We start from the raw sequence: 15,889 nt of genomic DNA, 5'->3' as shown, positions 1-15,889 counted from the left end.
ATAAATATCTCTAAAATTGGGTCTGCCTTAGAATTGTAGGTGTTTCTCAACCTGGGGGTCAGGACCCCTGGGAGGTCGCGAGGGGGTGTCAAAGGGATCACCAAAGATCATCAGAAAACAGTATTTTCTGTTGGTCATGGGGGGTTCTGTGTGGAAAGTTTGGCCCAATTTTGACATTGGTGGGTTCAAAATGCTCTTTGATTGTAGGTGAACTATAAATCCCAGCAACTACAACTCCCAAATGTCAAGGCCTATTTCCCCCAAACTCCACCAGTGTTCACATTTGGGCATATTGAGTATTTGTGTCAGGTTTGGTCCAGATCCATCATTGTTTGCATCCACAGTGCTCTCTGGATGTAGGTGAACTATAAATCCAAAACTCAAGGCCAGTGCCCACCAAACCCTTCCAGTATTTTCTGTTGGTCATGGGAGTTCTGTGTGCCAATTTTGGTTAAATTCCATCATTGGTGGAGTTCAGAATGCCTTTTGATTGTAGGTGAACTATCAATCCCAGCAACTACAACTCCCCAATGACGAAATCAATCCTCTCCAACCCCACCAATATTCAAATTTGGGCATATTGGGTATTTGTTCCAAATTTGGTCCAGTGAATGAAAATACATCCTATATGTGAGATATTTACATAACGATTCATAACAGGAGCAAAAATCCAGTCATGAAGCTCCAATGAAAATAATGTTAGGGTTTGGGGTCAGCACAATATGAAGAACTGTATTAAGGGGCCGCATAATTAGGAAGGTTGAGAAATACACACGCAGAGAGACACATGTATACATACAGCTTTTTTGTCTGTTGAAGATCCTGAAATTAATGTGCGTCTTACAATCAATGGTGCCTTAGAATCAAAGAAATACGGGGTATTTTGGTTGTGTCAAGGCGAATTCATAATTATTATTTATTTATTTATTACTTGCATTTATTAACCGCCGCTCTCAGCCCTAGGGCGACTCGTGGCGGTGTACAAAACATAGAAAAACAGTTTACAATAAGTCAAGACAACAAAACAACATATTACTAATACACAACATCTAATTATACTAAAAATCCGCTTCGTCTTATCATGGGATCATAATCAATCTCATAGTCGTAATCCATTCCGGTCGTCATTTCCAATAACATAGCACTCAGTTGAAGGCCATCTCGAAAAGCCATGTTTTCAGGCCCCTACGAAAGGCCATAAGGGAGGGCGCCTGTCTAATAATTATGTACATAAAATCAAACCACCCACAGAATTAATTGTTTACTCAAATCAGTATTCATTCAATTCATTATTTCTTCTTCTCCTTCTTCTCCTCCTTCTCCTTCTCCTTCTCCTTCTACTCCTCCTTCTTCTCCTCCTTCTTGTCCTCCTCCTCATCCTCATCCTTCTCCTTCTTCTTCTCCTTCTTCTCTGTCTCCTTCTTCTTCTCCTTCACCGTCTTCTCCTCCTTCTCCTCCTTCTCCTCCTCCTCCTCCTTCTTCTCCTTCTCCTTCTCCAGAGCGGTACCTATTGATCTACTCACATTTGCATGTTTTCGAACTGCTAGGTTAGCAGAAGCTGGGGCAACAAGTTTAGCAGCTCAGTGGTTTAACCACCAGGGATCCCATATAATCTAGTTCAAAACAGATAATCTGGATTTTATATGGCAGTGTAAATGGGGCCTTAGAGAAACAAGCATCAATAGGAAGCACATTTGCTATAGTAGCTGGTGAATTGTCCTTCTGGCTATCCTGTGATATGCATTTCAAGTCCCTTTCGTGCCACCCAGTGAAGACACCTTGCACTATGCTACTCAGCTGCTGAGTATGCATGCCCAGTGTGGAACACATCTCACCACGCTAAAACAGTGGACGTGGCTCTTAATGAGACATATCACATTATCACGGGGTGTCTGCACCCTACACCACTGGAGAAACTACACTGTCTAGCTGGTATTGCACCACCTGACATCCGCCGGGAAGTAGCAGCCAATAGTGAAAGGACCAAGGCAGTGACATCTCCAGCGCATCCCTTGTTTGGGTATCAGCCAGCACGTCAACGATTTAAATCAAGAAATAGTTTTCTAAGATCTACAGAGACACTTGCTAGAACACCTCAGCAAGTGAGAGTCCAAAAGTGGCAGGCTCAAACCAATGGCTGATACCAAATGAGAGATTCCCTCCTGAGCACACAGAAGACTGGGCGACTTGGAAGGCGCTGAACAGACTGCGCTCTGGCACCACAAGCTGCAGAGCCAACCTTAAGAAATGGGGCCACAAAGTTGAATCCACGACATGCGAGTGCGGAGAAGAGCAAACCACTGACCACCTGCTGCAATGCAACCTGAGCCCTGCCACATACACAATGGAGGACCTTCTTGCAGCAACACCAGAAGCACTCCAAGTGGCCAGATACTGGTCAAAGGACATTTAATCAACTACCAAGCTGGCAAAATCTGTGTTTTCTCTGTTTGTTTGTTTCTTTGTTTTGTTAAAAATGTAATACAACTGTCTGGTTGCTCCTGACACGAGAAATAATAAATAAAAATGCCACCCAGTTATAGCTACTACTTAACTCCTGATGTTCCATGACAGGAGTGGAATATCGCAACCAATGTGATATTCCACTCCTGTCCTGGAACATCAGTGTGCATTTTAGGCCAAGTGCCGCTGCTCCGAAGCGCATGGCAGTGCATGAGTGTGTCTTCATCCCTTTTGCCACTTGGGGATTACTGTTGTAACCCAGGGACGTTTTTCGTGCTGCTGTGCACTTTTCCGAGGAGCCCTGGCGGAATCACTTCCGAGGAGAGGTTAGGCTGCAATTCCCATTTTGGTGCACCAGGAGCTGCGGGGCTGCAATGCACACCTCTGAGGCTGCGCTATGCACAGGATAACAAAGGAGTGAGTATGAATCATGCAAGGGATGATGGAGGGGAACACATCCTGCCTCATAGTCCCTATTAGCCCTCCTCCTCTTTTGCTTCTCCAAAACCATTGTCTTCTGCCTGCATGCTGCAATTAGATGTATTTGGTTGGGGATTTTAGGCTGTGCTTTAAAAGGTCAGAGAGGTGACATTCGGGAGATGGGTGGTAATCCACCTGCAAGGAGTGAATCTTCCCATCTGATGGATTCTTTGTTAGTGGCTAAATTGTGATTTCAGTGTTTGGGTTGTTAAGAGGAGCGGAAAAACAACACAACACAAAACAACAAATGTGTGCTTGCCCCCACCTTCCCTCTGAGTCTGTATATAATATTTGTGTAATAATTATTATTTAAGTATTATGTATGTCATCATAATTAAATTTTTGTAAGCTGCTCTGTGTGCATTTGTAGCTGAGGAACAAGGTAAAAATCATCTAAATAATAATAATAATAATAATAAGTCAAGAGTATCATGCTCCAAAACTCTTGTCAGTCTGAATTTAAACCATTATTATTATTATTATTATTATTATTATTTGAAACCTCACTACCTCTGAGGATGCTTGCCATAGATGCAGGTGAAACGTCAGGAGAGAATGCCTCTAGAACATGGCCATATAGCCCGAAAAAACCTACAACAACCCATAATAATAATAATAATAATAATAATAATAAGTAAAGAGTATCATGCTCCAAAAATCTTGTCAGACTGAATTAAAACCATTATTATTAGTAGTAGTATTAGTATTATCATTATTTGAAACCTCGCTACCTCTGAGGATGCTTGCCATAGATGCAGGCGAAACGTCAGGAGAGAATGCCTCTAGAACATGGCCATATAGCCAGAAAAAACCTACAACAACCCATAATAATAATAATAAGTCAAGAGTACCATACTCCAAAACTCTGTCAGTCTGAATTTAAACCATTATTATTATTATTATTATTATTTGAAACCTCGCTACCTCTGAGGATGCTTGCCATAGATGCAGGCGAAACATCAGGAGAGAATGCCTCTAGAACATGGCTATATAGCCCCAAAAAACCTACAACAACCCATAATAATAATAATAATAATAATAAGTCAAGAGTATTATGCTCCAAAACTCTTGTCAATCTGAATTTAAACCATTATTATTATTATTATTATTATTATTATTATTATTATTATTAGAAACCTCACTACCTCTGAGGATGCTTGCCATAGATGCAGGCAAAATGTCAGGAGAGAATGCCTCTAGAACATAGCCATATAGCCCGAAAAAACCTACAACAACCAATAATAATAATAATAATAATAAGTCAAGAGTATCATGCTCCAAAACTCTGTCAGTCTGAATTTAGACTATTATTATTATTATTATTATTATTATTATTATTATTATTATTTGAAACCTCACTATCTCTGAGGATGCTTGCCATAGATGCAGGCAAAACGTCAGGAGAGAATGCCTCTAGAACATGGCCATATAGCCAGAAAAAACCTACAACAACCCATAACAATAATAATAATAAGTCAAGAGTATCATGCTCCAAAACTCTTGTCAGTCTGAATTTAAACCATTATTATTATTATTAATAATAATAATAATATTAATATTTGAAACCTCACCACCTCTGAGGATGCTTGTCATAGATGCAGGCGAAACATCAGAAGAGAATGCCTCTAGAACATGGCCATATAGCCCGAAAAAACCTACAACCCATAATAATAATAATAATAATAATAATAATAATCTTTATTTCTACCCAGCCACCATCTCCCCGATGGGGACTCGGAGCGGCTTACATGGGGCCAAGCCCAGACAACATAATACATCAATAAAATCAAAACATATACAACAGACAACAACAACATTATCAAAGTGACATTAAAAAGGAAAAAAATCATAATATAAACATTCCAATAAACACAATCACAGTGGTGATGACAATGGGTGGGCCACATATTCAGGATAAAAACAGTTAACAAACTATGATGAGATAAAATAGGAGCAGGATGTTTATATGGAAAGCAAATAAAACAGTACAATTAATATAATTTACATATAAACAATAACACAGAGAATTTAAAACTTTATGGCCGGGCCAGATGTAATAAATTAAAAATTTTAAAATAAACACTGGGAGTATCAGCTTTTCTAGTAGTTTCTCTTTAGTCCTGCTGTCGCCTGGGATTGCAACATCGAGAATCCATACTTTGTTTTTTAACACGATCGTGAGGTCAGGAGTATTGTGCTCCAAAACTCTGTCTTTATGAATCCGGAAGTCCCAGAGTAGCTTGACGTGTTCGTTCTCATTATTATTATTATTATTATTATCATCATCATCATCATCATCATCATTCTTCTTTGAAATGCAACAAGATGAGTCAACAGCCAGCAGAGTGATCTTGTCTGCTGTGGACTCATCTTGTTGTGTTTTAAATAATAATAATCATCATCATCATCATTATCATCATCATCATCATCTAAATTCAGACTGACAGAGTTTTGGAGCACAAGACTTCTGACCTCACCATCATGGGGGGAAAAAAACAAGTATGGACTGTTGATATTGCAATCCCAAGTGACAGCAGGATTGATGAGAAACAACTGGAAAAGCTGACACAATACGAGGATTTAAAGACTAAACTGCAAAGACTCTGGGTCCCAGTGGTAATCAGCACACTGGGTGCAGTGCCTAAAGACTTTGGCCTGCACTTAAAAACAATTGGCGCTGATAAAATTACCATCTGTCAGCTACAAAAGGCCACCTTACTCGGATCTGCATGCATTATTCACCGATACATCACATAGTCCTAGACACTTGGGAAGTATCCGACATGTGATCGAATACAAAAGCCAGCAGAGTGACCTTGTTTGCTGTGTCCTAATCTTGTTATGCTATCTACTGATTGCATCCTTTATGCCAATACCTACAACTCTGTAGGTTTAGTGATGTGTAGGTGCAATGACTGCATGGAGCACCATTACCTTCCAGCCAAAGTGGTATCTATTGATCTACTCACATTTGCATGATTTTGAATTGCTAGGTTGGTAGAAGCTGGGGCTAACAGCAGGAGCTCACACCGCTCCCTGGATTCAAACCATCGACCTTTTGGTCAGCGAGTTCAGCAGCTCAGCGGTTTAACCCTCTGCGCCACCGGGGGCTCCCTAGCTCTAGTATAGAGACACAAAATATGTTCAGCACCCTGGATAGTGTCTTTACTAGTTGGGAAAAGTGGTATCTATTGATCTACTCACATTTGCATGTTTTTGAACTGCTAGGTTGGTAGAAGCTGGGGCTAACAACAGGAGCTCACGCCACTCCCCGGATTCAAACCACCGACCTTTTGGTCAGAGAGTTCAGCAGCTCAGCGGTTTAACCCGCTGCGCCACCGGGGGCTCCCTAGTTCTAGTATAGAGTCACAAAATATGTTCAGTACCCTGGATAGTTCCTTTAATAGTTGGGAAAACTAGCAAATTGGCCACACTACTGACATGAAAGTGTTCTAAACATTCAATTTGTTACAAACAGGAAGCAACTGCAATTGGGATACCCCTTCTGAACATATGGCAAATGCCCTAACTCCCTTCAGGGAGATAGGGCAGAATATAAATAAAGTTTTGTAATTATTATTATACTAGTTGTACCCACCACGCGTTGCAGTAGCCAACTTTCCCTCCCTCTTTCTCTTCTCCTTTCTTTCTCTCCTTCCTTCCCTTTTTCCTTTTTCTCTCTCCTTCCTTCTCTTCCTATTCCCTTCCTTTCCCGCTTTTCTTTCCCTTCCTCTTTCTCCCCTTTCTTCCTTCCCTACCTATTCTTGGACTGCAACTCCCAGCAGTCCTCCTAATCAATCAATCTACCTACCTACCTACCTACCTACCTATCTCTATCTAATCTATCTTATCTATCTGGAGGGTTTGTGGGAGTTGCAGTCCAGGAATAGGAAATTGGAAATATGTAGGGATTGGGATGCTCTCAAGGAAATCCAAGAAGAAGAAAGCTTGCATCTTGGAAGCAGTGCATTTGGATCATCCCCTTTCTTAAAGAGGATGCTGGGAGCTGTAGTCCAGAAGAGAGTGTGGATATGCTATTGTGTGTTTTGTTTGCCAGAGGGAGTCATTTTGTACATGCGCTATACCACCTTTTGCTTTTTGGATTTTTAAGTCTTTTCCACTGTGTTTTTCAGTGTTTTTATGATTGATGGTCACTTGTTGGCCTGATAGGTGTCTTGTGTCCAAATTTCATGTCAGTTCATCCAGTGGTTTCTGAGTTATGTCAATCCCACAAACGAACATTACACTTTTTATTTATATAGATTTGCATGCAGAAACACTCCAGGTGTGGTTGGGAAAAATCAGTAAAATTATTTTACTCTATTATTATATTTATTATTTTACTCTCTTTATTATTGATATTATTTCATTTATTATTTTACTCTAATTATTATTCTTACATTTATTATTTTACTTAATTATTATTATTACATTTATTATTTTACTCCATCATTATTGTTATTACATTTATTACTTTTCTCTCTTTATTATTACATAAGCACATTCACATTGGAGAAGGTTAGAATAATAGTTTTATCAGTGTTGAGCAATCCTATCTTAAATTACAGTTTTATGTAAATATTAGCCGTCCGCTGCTACGCCTTGCTGTGGCCCACATGGGGGTTCTGTGTGGAAGGTTTAGCCCAATTCTATCGTTGGTGGGGTTCAGAATGCTCTGTGATTGTAGGTGAACTATAAATCCCAGCAACTACAACTCCCAAATGTCAAGATTCTATTTCCCCCAAACTCCACCAGTGTTCACATTTGGACATATTGAGTATTCTTGTAGAGTTTGGTCCAGATCCATCATTGTTTGAATCCGCAGTGATCTCTGAATGTAGGTGAACTACAGCTCCAAAACCAAAAGACACTGCCCACCAAACCCTTCCAGTCATGGGAGAACTGTGTGCCAAGTCTGGCTCAATTCCATCATTGGTGGGGTTCAGAATGCTCTTTGATTGTAGGTGAGCTATAAATTCCAGCAACTACAACTCCCAAATGACAAAATCAATTTTTTTGAGTGAAGGACATACATTGAGTTGTTAGGTGTCTTGTGTCCAAATTTGGTGTCAATTTGTCCAGTGGTTTTTGAGTTCTTTTGATCCCACAAACAAACATTACATTTTTATTTGTATAGATTCCTACATATAACCCACATATATACTATATACTACATATATATGTATATATATTCATACACACACACACACACTACATATATACTGATAACCTGCTTGCCCTCAAACATTCAGAGCTCAAAACCAGGACGCACAAATAACATCAGAGTGTGGCCAAAATACCAAAGATTTTGCTTGTGGTTGCTTCTGGAGTGAGAGAATCAGCCATCTACGAAGACGTTGCCCAGGGGACGCCCGGATGTCTTGCAATCCTGCGAGGAGGCTTCTCTCATGTCTGTCTGTTTGTTTTTTTCTGTTAGAAATGTCATACAATTGTCTGGTTGCCCCTGACGTGATAAATAAATAAAATAAATACTAAATATTTTTAATGAGGAAAAACAGATAAGCAGGAAAAGTCTGCAGCAGTTTCCTTTTTCCTGAGTCTTCTGGGAAGGGCAAGATTTTGCCCCTTCCTCTCCCCTATAATGAGTTAATTGTGTGCAAACTACTTTTGTCCCTTGTACTCAATTTGCAGCAATTGAAGTAAGCCGAGGACAGCACAGGAAAGTGGGAGGAAACGAGAGAAATAGGGATGTTTTTAAAGCAGCTGGAAAGGAATGGGAGGACACAGGATGAGTTTGGACTGTCCTTGCCAAAGTGGAGCAGGCGGAGGATATGAATGTGGCAACACATTGCTGAGTCAGAACCATCCAACTTGAAACAGTGGTGGGAGCAGCTTGCCAAGCCAAGCATTGCAAGGTGGGCAGAAACACAAAGCAGAAGGGCAATCCAGAAAAAAACAAGGACAGATGGTGATAGACTGAAGGAATCGTTTGGAGAGGGATGGGGCGCAATCGCTGAGAAAAATAGCTGCATCAGAGATCGCCCTTGTCATTGAGCAAGGGACAAACGTCCCGTATGTCGCAATTAAGGTATTGAACGTTAAGGTGCCATGGGACGTCTTGTTGGTTTTGCAGCAGCAGGCTCAAGACCTCTTCCTTCAGGAAGTCAGACACTGGAGACGTTTGAAAGACATGCAGTTGGAGTGGTTTCTCCAAAACCAGCCTCTAAGGATGACTTGCAGTTTTGTCTCATGGTGTCTGCAATGCCAAGCTGCTAGATGTTGTTGTTTTTTTTAACACCACCTAAAAGGCTAATGTCAGAAGATCAAAAAGGACCGAGCAATGTTTTTACTTCCTAAAGAAAAGGAAGTTTCTAGGATCTTAACACAACGGTTGGTATGGATATCCTCACTGCCTTGAGGTTCAGGGAATTTGTAATAGTATGTGTTGAAAATTGTTAATTTGTTTTATATGGGTTATGTTGGAGGCTGATGGGTTCAGTGATTATTTAGAGAGGATTGTGGGATTTACTGTGGGATTTCCTAGAACTCAAAGTGATGAAGGTTCGAACCAGGGGAATGATTTTTCTCTCTGTGAAAAATCTGACTTGGAAAGTACAAGGCTTCAGGGTCAGTCAGAGGAGCCAGAAACTGCAACATTAGACAAGGAGTCATGTGACGAGATAAGTGATATAGAAGACTCTCAGGAAAACACACCTGGATCTATGGAGATCTACAAAGGTCTTTGTTTACACATCAGAGCAGAAAATAGGCATCATAGGTCAGAGCGCTTTCGTGGGAAAGTTGGGGAGAGATTTTGTGGGGAAAAACATGTCTTCATGGGTACCTATCAATTAGCAAGTGGGTTGTTGTAGGTTTTTTGGGGCTATATGGCCATGTTCTAGAGGCATTCTCTCCTGATGTTTCGCCTGTATCTATGGAAAGCATCCTCAGAGGTAGTGAGGTCTATTGGAACTAGGAAAATTGGTTTATATATCTGGACAAAGGACTCTTGTCTGCTGGAGCTAGGTGTGAATGTTTCAATGACCACCTTGATTAGCATTTGATAGCCTGGAAGTGGCTGGAGCAATCTTTTGTTGAGAGGTGATTAGATGTCCCTGATTGTTAGCAAGTTGTTTGCCTAAGAGTTAGTTCAGGCAACGTAGCGTTCAAGTGTGAAGCTGGGCCTGAGTTCTCTGGTTCTGCTTTCAAGTCAATTTGGTTTTGGATTTAAGTTTCCTGGAAGTATTCTATGTTCTTGTTTTTGTATTCCTGCTCAAGTTTTAGTAAGTGTGCCTTTTGCTTGTGGACTTAATGCTGTACTTGTGACTTTTTGGCTGTTTCTGGACTGTGTTCCTTGGGAACAGCATGAGACATTTGGACTACTGTTGGATTATCATCTGTTGCTAAACCTTTTTGGGTAGTACGTTTACTTTACTTATTCCTGATTTTTTTTCCTATGCTTTTGGTGTGTGCGTCTACAATAAACTGCTTGCTTATATTCTGGACTCTTGTGTGGTATTGTGGCCATAGGTGTTCCCAGGCCTGAAGTGCAACAGGTTATGAAATGTGCAGTTTGTTTATTTAGTTTGTGTTGTTCTTATTGAATTTTATGTTTGTAATTTCTTTTGCTTTTAACACTATATGCCACCTTGAATCCCACCCACTGGAGAAAAGTGTATAAATAAATACATCTATATAAATAAAAATGTAATGTTCTTTTGTGGCATTAACATAACTCAAAAACCACTGGACGAATTGCCGCCAAATTTGGCCACAAGACACCTACTAAACCAAGGAGTGACCATTACTAAAAAAAAGAATTTTGTCATTTGGAAGTTGTAGTTGCTGGAATTTATAGTTCACCTACAATCAAAGCGCATTCCGAACTCCACCAATTATGGAATTGAACCAATCTTGGCACACAGAACTCCAATGACAAACAGAGAATACTGGAAGGGTTTGGTGGACATTGACCTCGAGTTTGGGAGTTGTAGTTCACCTACATCCAGAGAGCACTGTGGATTCAAACTCTGATAGATCTGGACCAAACTTGGCACGGATATTCCATATGCCCAAATATGAACACAGATGGAGTTTGGGGGAAATAGACCTTGACATTTGGGAGTTGTAATTACTGGGATTTATAGTTCACCTACAATCAAAGAGCATTCTGAACCCCACGAACGAGAGAATTGGGGCAAACTTCCTACAGAGAACCCCCATGACCAACAGAAAATACTTATGGCCATCGCGTCCAACTCTCTTCACCAGGGCAAGAAAACGTAATCAAAGCCCTCCTGACAAAGAACCATCCAGCCACAGATATAGATATATATGCTTCACACACAGATATAGATTTGAACGGGACCCCTAAAGAAGGACAATTCTATATTGCATGTTCCAGAGTAGGCAAACGAGACACTCTCCACATCAACACTGACAAAGAGACAGCAAGAAATACTTTTAACCCACAAGCATCAAGACATAACATATATTAGAAACCAACACTTTCTCATTACTTTATTTTCCAGCTCACGAGACTGGGCCACAGCAACGTGTGGCAGGGGAGGGCTAGTAAATCTATATAAATAAAAATATAATGTTCATTTGTGGGATTAACAGAACTCAAAAACCACTGAACAAATTGACAGCAAATTTGGACACAAGACACCTAACAACCCAATGTATGTCCTTCACTCAAAAAAATTGATTTTGCCATTTGGGAGTTGTAGTTACTGGGATTTATAGTTCACCTACAATCAAAGATCATTCTGAACCCCACCAACGATGGAATTGAACCAAACTTGGCACACAGTTCTCCCATGACCAACAGAAAATACTAGAAGGATTTGATGGGCAGTGTCCTTTGGTTTGGGAGTTGTAGTTCACCTATATCCAGAGATCACTGTGGACTCAAACAATGATGGATCTGGACCAAATTCTACACAAATACTCAATATGCCCAAATGTGAACACTGGTGGAGTTTGGGGAAAATAGAATCTTGACATTTGTGAGTTTTAGTTGCTGGGATTTATAGTTCACCTACAATCACAGAGCATTCTGAACCTCACCAACGATAGAATTGGGCCAAACCTCCCACACAGAACCCCCATCTGGGCCACAGCAACGCATGGCAGGGGACGGCTAGTAAATAATAAGATGCTTGGAAGGTGAGGGCAAGTAATCAATAGTTCTTTGCCTACATGGCTACCCTACTCTGGTTTTTGGACTCCCAATACAAATGAATGTATTTTAAGCAGTGAATATTGTGATTCTCTAGCTCTGTTTCAATCCCTTTTGCAAGTTATTGTGAAGCAAAAATAAAACTCATTGCTCTTTGTATAGCAGAGAGACTATTGTGATCATGCCTTGGTTTTTGATCATTCTTGCTTTGTTTCCCCTTGACGGCCCTTTAGATCGACATGGAAGATGTGAGCTCCAAAAGGGTCAGTGAATTCTTGCAGAAATGTGTCAAACTTGAGGATCACGACAGGAATGCTCAGCCCAAAGAGGAGATCCTAGAAGTGCAATCTCTCCCTATCCTCGCACCATCCTACCCTCAGACAGTTCAAGGTATGAGAATTTCTTTCTTTTCCCTCACCACCAACTTCTTCTTCCTTTAGGAAACATGCATCTACAAAGCTGTCTTCCCATAGCACAGTTCATCATCATGTTTAGTTTTAATCATTGTTATTCATGATTTTTCATTGACAATAAAAACAACTTTGATGGGAAGGGGTGAGTTAGGGTACGGGAAAAGTGAAGGGGGTGGGGAGGGAGTCAGGGATAGGGGAGACACATGGGGGGGGGTGTTTCTTCCTTCTCTCTCCATATAGGTAATTACAGTAAATATTTCTCAACTTTCTTCATTTTCTTGGTAGTGAGTCTGTATAAGTGAGTTTTGTTCTTATTGTTGTTTCTGTTCTAATAATAGAAGTACTTTATTTTCTTTCAACCAAATATTCAGTGCCAAATGTGGTCCAGTGAATGAAAATGCATCCTGCATATCAGATGTTTATATGACGATTCATAACAGTAGCAAAACTACAGTTATGAAGTAGCAATTAAAATAATTTAATGGTTGGGGGTCACCACCACATGAGGAATTGTATTAAGGGGTCACGGCATTAGGAAGGTTGAGAAATGCTGCTCTACACTGTACTATGAGCAAGTTCATTAGATCTCTCTTCTCTCTTTCCCATTCAACAGAAGAAATATCAATGGTCTTCAACACCTGTGCAATGCCAGCCAACTTGGGCCCGTGCACCAGAAGGAGGCGTGAAAAGGGCACCGGCCATGATGGCACAAGCACGTCTCTCTACGTCGACCGGCGCAAATCCAAGGTGTGGAACTACTACACCAAGCTGGGGGATGCCTACGTTGAGTGCAATGTCTGCAAGAAGCAGTTGTCCTTCCACAACAGCACCACAACCATGAGGGAACATCTGGTGAGGAAACATAGCATCCGTGACACTTTGCTCTCTCAGTTAAAGGATGACCAGATTTCAGATCCTGACTACATAGCTCAGGAGAACGCAATCAAAAGGGCTCGCCAGCTAACACCTGAAAACAACAATCAGTACCACGCTGTGCCCTGCACAGAACCTAGAACTGACGTAATTCTGGAGCTTGTGCTAGAAATGATTTTTCGGGACCTCCACCCCCTCTCAGTAGTGAAGGACAAAGGCTTTGGTCTTCTGATTGGCTACCTAGAACCCAGTTTTATCCTTCCATCTCCTATGCAGCTCTCTAGCATGTTGTGGCACCGATACAACGTCGTCAAGCAACACCTGGAACATTACCTACAAACCGCCCAGTCTGTGGTGATCTGTGCTGAGTTCTGGGTCTCCCAACCCAACCAGACGTACCTGACAATCATGGCTAACTTCATCGATGGGGAATGGCGACGGGCAAGATGCATCTTGGAGACCCAACAGGTGCATGAGAATAAAATGGAGAGCAATTTGGGAGACAGGCTGTACTCGGTCTTGACGGACTTTGGGATGCCCAGCAAGTCTGTTTTCTGTGTGATGCATGACAGCCTCCAGGATATGGAGGTGAACTCCTCCCAACTCAAATGCATCTATGGCTGGACTAGCATGTGCTGTGCTGCTCACCTGCTGCACCTCTGCGTCCAGGCAGGTCTTGAGGTGGAGCAGGTACAAGAGGCCCTGAGTGCCGCTCGCAGCATCGTCTGCTACTTCCAGCAGGATGCTAAAGCCACCTGCTCACTGAATAGCAAACTGGAAGCCATCAACAAGACCAAACTGAAGCTGGTGATGGACACTGGAGCTCGGTGGATAACCACCATTGAGATGTGCGAGTGCCTGCTGGATCTCAAGTGGGCCATCATGTCCGTGTTGGAGGAACATCCCAAGGGAACGACAGTGGTCCAGAATTTGGCAGACCATCAGTGGAAACTCTTGCAGGACCTAATGCCTGTCATGAGGACCCTAAAGATCGCCACGTCCTTCTTGAGGGAGGAGCAGAACTTCTCCATATCTTCCTTGATGCCATGCATCCACGGCATTGTCACCGCCATTGGACAGCAGTCGGAAGAGGCAAGCGGCACCATTAAGACTGTGGTGAACAATATAAGGTCGGAACTCACACAACGTTGGGGCATCTCAGATGATGAGAAGCTGCTGGAGAGCCCAGCCGTGGTTGCATCCTTCTTAGACCCGCGTTTCAAAGAAATGAGGTTCCTCAGTCCCAGTCTGCGGAGTGAGCTCCACAAAAAAATCAAGAACATGCTGTCCCAGTTCTTTAATCACCAATCCCCAGTCTCAACCCAGTTCTGGGTTCCAAGCTCTGACTATAAAGCAGAGGTGAGTGAAGCCACCAGCCAGCTCTCTGCTCATAAGGAAAGAGGTCCAAGCGGACAGTCCCAGAGTATGTACGACATCCTCTTAGGGAAAGACCCAACGGAGAGCATGCCTGAGATCCACCAGCAGCTGGAGAACTACATTGTGGAGCCCCTCTGCAAGCGCAGCACGAACCCCTTGGACTGGTGGAAGAACAATGAGCACCGTTTCCCTTCTGTTGCCAGATTAGCCCGGCAATACCTGGCCATACCAGCAACGGTTGTGCCACCAGATCAGGCCTTTGCTGCCAGTGAAAGTACCCTGGAGCACAGGAGGGGCGTGCTTGCCCCCGAAAATCTGGACCAGATTCTCTTCTTGCATCAAAATTTCGATTTTTTGGAATCTATGAGAAATAGTGCTGAGAATCCGAATAAGACCGTACAGAACCAGTTCTGAAAGTTGGGTGTGGAAAAAGCACAGAAGCTACCCAGAGAATTAGTGTGTGATGTATTGTCGAAGGCTTTCGTGGCCAGAATCACAGGGTTGTTGTAAGTTTTTCGGGCTGTATAGCCATGTTCCAGAAGCATTCTCTCCTGACGTTTCGCCCACATCTATGGCAGGCATCCTCAGAGGTTTTGAGGTCTGTTGGAAACTAGGAAAATTTAATAATATAAAAATAAACTTTATTTATAGAATCATAGAATCAAAGAGTTGGAAGAGACCTCATGGGCCATCCAGTCCAACCCCATTCTGCCAAGAAGCAGGAATATTGCATTCAAATCACCCCCGACAGATGGCCATCCAGCCTCTGTTTAAAGGCTTCCAAAGAAGGAGCCTCCACCACACTCCGGGGCAGAGAGTTCCACTGCTGAACGGCTCTCACAGTCAGGAAGGTCTTCCTCATGTTCAGATGGAATCTCCTTTCTTGTAGTTTGAAGCCATTGTTCTGCATCCTAGTCTCCAGGGAAGCAGAAAACAAGTTTGCTCCCTTCTCCCTGTGGCTTCCTCTCACACATTTATACATGGCTATCATATCTCCTCTCAGCCTTCTCTTCTTCAGGCTAAACATGCCCAGCTCCTTAAGCAGCTCCTCATAGGGCTTGTTCTCCAGACCCTTGTTCTCCAGACCCACCATCTCCCCAATGGGGACTGGAGTGGCTTACATGAGGCCAAGCCCGAA

The 15,889-nt window shown here is 42.1% G+C and overlaps 1 protein-coding gene across 1 annotated transcript; it reads left to right on the top strand.

Moving 5' to 3' along the window:
- Positions 1 to 2,658: 2,658 nt before the first annotated feature.
- Positions 2,659 to 15,616, top strand: LOC132780194 (E3 SUMO-protein ligase ZBED1-like). The gene is made up of 3 exons (XM_060783767.2): positions 2,659 to 2,880; positions 12,322 to 12,478; positions 13,115 to 15,616. Exons 1-3 carry the CDS (start codon positions 2,674 to 2,676, stop codon positions 15,163 to 15,165), a joined length of 2,415 nt encoding a protein of 804 aa, XP_060639750.2. The 5' UTR covers positions 2,659 to 2,673; the 3' UTR covers positions 15,166 to 15,616.
- The last annotated feature ends 273 nt before the right edge of the window (positions 15,617 to 15,889 follow it).

This window comes from Anolis sagrei, chromosome X (assembly GCF_037176765.1).
Source record: "Anolis sagrei isolate rAnoSag1 chromosome X, rAnoSag1.mat, whole genome shotgun sequence".
In the NCBI taxonomy this organism is placed as follows: Eukaryota; Metazoa; Chordata; class Lepidosauria; order Squamata; family Dactyloidae; genus Anolis; species Anolis sagrei.
The sequence above is the reverse complement of the archived record's forward strand: the minus strand, read 5'-3'. Positions and strand labels throughout refer to the sequence as shown.

Bases quoted from the DNA above. Each gene is read 5' to 3' on its own strand.
- LOC132780194 (XM_060783767.2), top strand. From the start codon at position 2,674: ATGAGTGTGTCTTCATCCCTTTTGCCACTTGGGGATTACTGTTGTAAC. The intron at 2,881-12,321 runs GTGAGTATGAAT...ACGGCCCTTTAG, and splicing joins ATGCACAGGATAACAAAGGA to ATCGACATGGAAGATGTGAG. The intron at 12,479-13,114 runs GTATGAGAATTT...CCCATTCAACAG, and splicing joins CTACCCTCAGACAGTTCAAG to AAGAAATATCAATGGTCTTC.